The sequence below is a fragment of the Tetrahymena thermophila genome, assembly GCF_000189635.1.
Source record: "Tetrahymena thermophila SB210 genomic scaffold scf_8254625, whole genome shotgun sequence".
NCBI classification, from domain to species: Eukaryota; Ciliophora; class Oligohymenophorea; order Hymenostomatida; family Tetrahymenidae; genus Tetrahymena; species Tetrahymena thermophila.
In genome coordinates, this window is record NW_002476394.1 from 1 (window position 1) to 5,111 (window position 5,111).

Here is a 5,111-nt window from a genome sequence, read left to right on the forward strand (position 1 = left end):
TCGAAATTATAAATATTTATCTACAAATTAAATATTTAGGTATATAAAAAGACACTTAATTATGCTTATAGATGGGATAACCTTAAGCAGTAAATTTTAATTTTAAATTCAATTTTTATAAATTTGTATTCATAATAAAGATAATGTGTGCAATCGAAAAATATTGTTTAGATCAAACAACAAAAACCTGCTTGTTAATTGATACAACGAAAGGGATGTGCATTGATAAAAATGGTTTTTGTGTGTAAAATGGATCCTGTTTTAATTGTGAACTAAATTAATGCTTGTCTTAATCAAATAAAAATACATGCTTAGACCTTTTATCACCATCAATTATATATTGCAAGGATATCAAAGGTTGATATTATTTTAGATTATAAAAAAATATATTGAATTTTTGAATTATAGAATAATTTTTTGAAATTTAATCATTAAATTTTAATAAAAATTTTTAATTGAGAAAAATTTTTAGAATTTAAGATCTTAATTAAATTTTTAAAAGAATAGTATATTGATAATAATAATTTTAAGAGAAAGAATATGTGCTTAAAAGCGCATATGAACTTTTAGCTGTGCTATAGTTATTATGTTGCTAATTTTTTTCCAAATTACTAAACAAAACTTTTTATCTAATATTTTAATTAATTTATAAAATAACTATATTTATCTAAAAATTAGGATTTTGCTAATATCTAGAATCTGGTCTTTGCGATATGTGTCCTGATAATTACTGCTTAATTAATAAATTATGTCTAACTTAAAAAAGCTTATTAAAATTAGTTAATAATGGATAGTGTTTTGAATAAATCAAAAAGTTAAAAATCTGTGTAATTTAAAATTTAAATGTACCAAACTAGAATGGAAATATGAATTGTATGAATAATTATAGCTTTTGTTAAGATATTTCAATAAAAAATAATTAATGTTTATCATGCCCTATGTACTTTATAAATCCAGGAGATTAAAAATGCTACAGTTTAGAAGAAAAATTAGAACATTAATCTTATCCTTAATAAGTATATTTTGAAATGTAATTGATTTATGTTAAATAAGACTGTTATGATTAAAACTATTGTCTGGTAGACTAATCTCTGAAGTGTCCATTAGGGTATTATTATTATTTTAAAATTTAAATTCAATTTATTGATGATAAATATAATAATTTAAAAATCAATTAGTTGTTATTCATGCAACTCTCTTTCTTTCTGTACTTAGTGTATTGAAGGTTACTTTTTATATCAAGAATCCAAAACAAAATCAGTTTGCATAAAATGCTTCAATCAGCAGCCTCCTTATTAAGATTTAAATTTAAGTCCTTATTATAAATAAATTCCTACTTATTAATGCCTGGACTGCTCATCAGAATATTCTTTATGGTATGTGTTAAAAACCAAATTTAAAAATAATATTTATTTCAAAATTATTTAAATAGGTAGTAGAGCCAATCCTAATATAAAACATGCTAGAATTACATTTTATAGATAGATCAAAATTTACAAGTAGTATTTTCAAAGTATTAAGCAATAAATTTCATAGTATAATCAACACCAGGCTCATATAGCATTACTCAGTATTAGTCTGTGATATGTAAATATAAAAAAATAATAAAGTACTAATATCTTTTAAATAATAGGTCCAGAAGGATGCTTTTAATGTATTCAAGAGTCTAATTCAAAAGCAACTTGTATCAAGTGTTAAGTTTAGTATGTTTAAAATGGAGATATTTGTGAAAAATGCCCTGATAATTGTAATTACTGTTAGTATGCAGTAATTATAAATGGAATAGCTGTATTTAAAAGCTAAATAAACATTAATCAAATCAATGGATTTTAATTTGTAAAAATATGCACAGAATGTAAACCTAAATACCTTATTTCATATGATCTCTTATCATGTGTTTAATGTGGTTTCAATTGTGATTAATGCTAATATGGTAATATTTATTTAAATTATAGAAATTATAAAAAAATAAAATGATTAAATATTTTTAAAACTTCCAAAAAATTATTACTTTTGCTGTTTTTTCAAGCAAGGATAACATTTTTTTAAAATAATTAAACAATAAAAAAAACTTGATGTAAAAATATTATTTTTCTAAAATCTTTAAAATTATTATTTTATTTGACTATCTAAAAGATCAAAAATATTCTTAATAATTAATAAAATTATAAATTTATTTATTTAAAAACAATTTAATAGTTTATGAAAATCAATTTTTTAAAAATAGAAAATTAAGATGAGGTTCTAAATAATAATATAGATTAACTATCTGCTTTATCATATTACTAGTTTCTAACAAAAAATTACATAAAAAAGTGTATATAATGCCCTTATGGATACTTTGTTTCCTTTGATGGTAAATTTTATTTTAAATATTTTGTATAAAGTTTATTTAAATAATTTAGGTTAGTCTTGTGCGTAATAAACACCAAATTGCGATTATAGCAGTTTTAAAATAGTTCAAGATACACAGACTTATGATTTAACAGAAGATATTTGGTCATTTGTAGATAGTTAATAACAAAATATAAGTATTAGCAAAATTTGTAAAAGCTGTTCTTATGGGTACATATTAGCAAGTGATGAAAGTAAATGTGAATATGGATGTTAATAGTAAACTCAGCAATTACTGTGCAATAATTGTTTTACTACTTTATCTCTTAAAGTTCAATGCTAGTTTTGTACTAATGGATAAATATTAAACTAAGCTTTGGTTCCCCCAAGATGCTAAGATGATCTTTGTAAAAACAATGTAGATTAATTCGTTAAAATTTAAAATAATTTTTCATACCTTATTTATAAATTAAGATTTTTGGATGCTCAGAGTGCTATAAATATCTAGACTTGAGTTTAAATTTAAACAATTAAGTTTATTAATGTACGAAATGCTAAGATGAACTAAGTATTCCATCTATCTATGGATGCATTAAATGTCCATAAGGATGCTCCAGATGCTATGAAGGTTAATTTTTTAATATATATTGATAAAATATAATTTTTATTATAATTTCTAAACAAGGTACAAGTACATTTAACTTCACATCATAATTAATATATAAAAGAAAATCCATCACTCTTTAAGATAGATTAGATTATAAGAATAAAAACTATAAATTAATATGTACAGAATGTTAAGATGGGTATTACTTTGATTAAAAATTGAAATAATGTATTTTAATTTAATGTGGATTAAACTGCCAAAAATGTATCATAATAAATAAATAAGTTTAATGCATTTAGTGCAACTATGATAAATTAATTAATTAAATTACTTCATTGTAGTATTTTATTGGTAGGTTCTACTATAAATAAAATTAAATAGATAATCCAAAATAAATGATAACATTAACTTCTTCTGGTGATGATTGCTAAATTTGTCCATTACTGTAATTTTATAATTTTATATTTATTAAATTGATGATTATTTTAAATAAAGTTGCGAAACATGTGTAAACAAAAGCAATGTCAGCTAGAATCCTTTATATATATATGATGCTTAATGCTTATCATGCAAAAAAATTTTAGATAAAAGTTATCTATTATAAAATTATAGTATAACATATGATAAATCAAGAAGGAAATGCTACTTATGCTAAAAATCAGAATAGGGCTGCTACTATAAGAAGTAAAAAATAATCTATGTATAATGCTTAAGTCTAAATAGCAGATTAGGCGATGGCTCATAAAAAGAACCAATTAACTTCAATCGTTTAAATGAAGTTAATTTAAACCAATTTATCATAAATGAGCTAGATTTTGATCAAGCAGTAGTTTTTTATAATGAATTATAAGTTAAAGAGCTGGAGGTTTTATTAATATTTGTTGATAACATTTGTTAAGATCTAAAACCTCAAAACTTTACAATTACTTTAAAGGAGAAATTTAGAACTCTTTCAGCAATCTTAAACATAACAACACTTTACTCAAATTTTACTGTGGATTTCTAGTAATAAGGTGTTTTTACTGTATAAGGCTTTGACAAAATTTTTATCTAAAATGTAATTTTCTAACAGTAAAAAAGTGATAATAAATTTGGAATAAGTATTAAAGATGATTCTTTAAATACTTTTTAACTTATAAACTGTTAATTCCACCAGTAAGAATAAAATAAACGTTTATTATTTTTGGATATTTCATCCATTTAGTAAACAAACATAACATTAGAATAAGTTAATTTTTAGAATGTTAAGGTGCTAGACTAGTAGCCTCTAATAAATTTTCTTAGCTCTAAATAAAATTCTTAATTATATCTTAGGATAATCTCAGCTACTTTACTTAATGTAAATTTTCATTTCAAATTAATTCATTTTTCAAGTTTTATAAAATTTTTAAATATTTTTCAATAAAAAATAATTATTTATTAATATCTCTTCACTACCCCCATTCTATAAAACTATATATATTATATTATTTAATATAGATTTTTTATTGGAAAATTAAAAATTAATTTAATTTAAAATTTTTAGGTATAATTTAATTAGGCAAAGCTAATTTAATTAAATATGTAATCTATATAAGTTGAAATATAAAATTTACTAATTAAATAATCAATTTTTGATTAATAAACACTCTTTGTAGATGTACGACAAAATAATTCACCAAATCAAAATATAAGTATTTATTTTCAAAATATTACTTTTGAGAATAGCTCCTTTTACCATAGATCTTAAATTCTGAATTCAAATATCTTAAATTATTTAACAATCATTAGCTTAACCTTCAACTAATGTACATTTTATTAATCATAAAAAGAGCTTATACCTTTAATTATATCTAATAGCTTTAATGTAAGTAATATTTGTATAATATCAAATAATGTGACTAACTACAACTTTATGCAGTAGTAAGATAGTAGATTGAATATTACAAATTAGACTTCTTATTTTGAATAAATTCAAGTTTTAGATAATATTGTGACAATTGATAGCTATTTTTTATTAGATTTTTAGACTGATAAAAATTCTAATGCAACTTTAAATGGAATAATAATTCAAAGAAATCAATTTTATTCTGAGTTAATTTCAATAATAATTCAACTTTCGAAATTAAATACAATTTAAGTAAATAATATTTCTTTAGCAGATAATCAAGAATTTTTATTTCTTTAAACT

General features: G+C 21.2%; 1 protein-coding gene across 1 annotated transcript in view; it reads left to right on the top strand. All coding sequences in view use genetic code 6, as the record gives it.

The window, feature by feature from the left end:
• Positions 1-140: 140 nt before the first annotated feature.
• The window catches only part of TTHERM_001537659 (transmembrane protein, putative), a gene marked incomplete at both ends in the record, with an annotated part of 9,202 nt that continues 4,231 nt past the window's right edge, over positions 141-5,111 (top strand). The window contains 13 exons of the mRNA XM_012797878.1: positions 141-357; positions 679-1,108; positions 1,179-1,376; positions 1,433-1,587; positions 1,634-1,933; positions 2,228-2,356; positions 2,406-2,752; positions 2,809-2,962; positions 3,020-3,386; positions 3,437-4,096; positions 4,165-4,280; positions 4,579-4,787; positions 5,080-5,111. The exon at positions 5,080-5,111 is cut by the window's right edge and continues 674 nt beyond it. Coding sequence (XP_012653332.1) covers positions 141-357; positions 679-1,108; positions 1,179-1,376; positions 1,433-1,587; positions 1,634-1,933; positions 2,228-2,356; positions 2,406-2,752; positions 2,809-2,962; positions 3,020-3,386; positions 3,437-4,096; positions 4,165-4,280; positions 4,579-4,787; positions 5,080-5,111 — 3,314 coding nt within the window. The remainder of the gene's footprint in view (positions 358-678; positions 1,109-1,178; positions 1,377-1,432; positions 1,588-1,633; positions 1,934-2,227; positions 2,357-2,405; positions 2,753-2,808; positions 2,963-3,019; positions 3,387-3,436; positions 4,097-4,164; positions 4,281-4,578; positions 4,788-5,079) is intronic.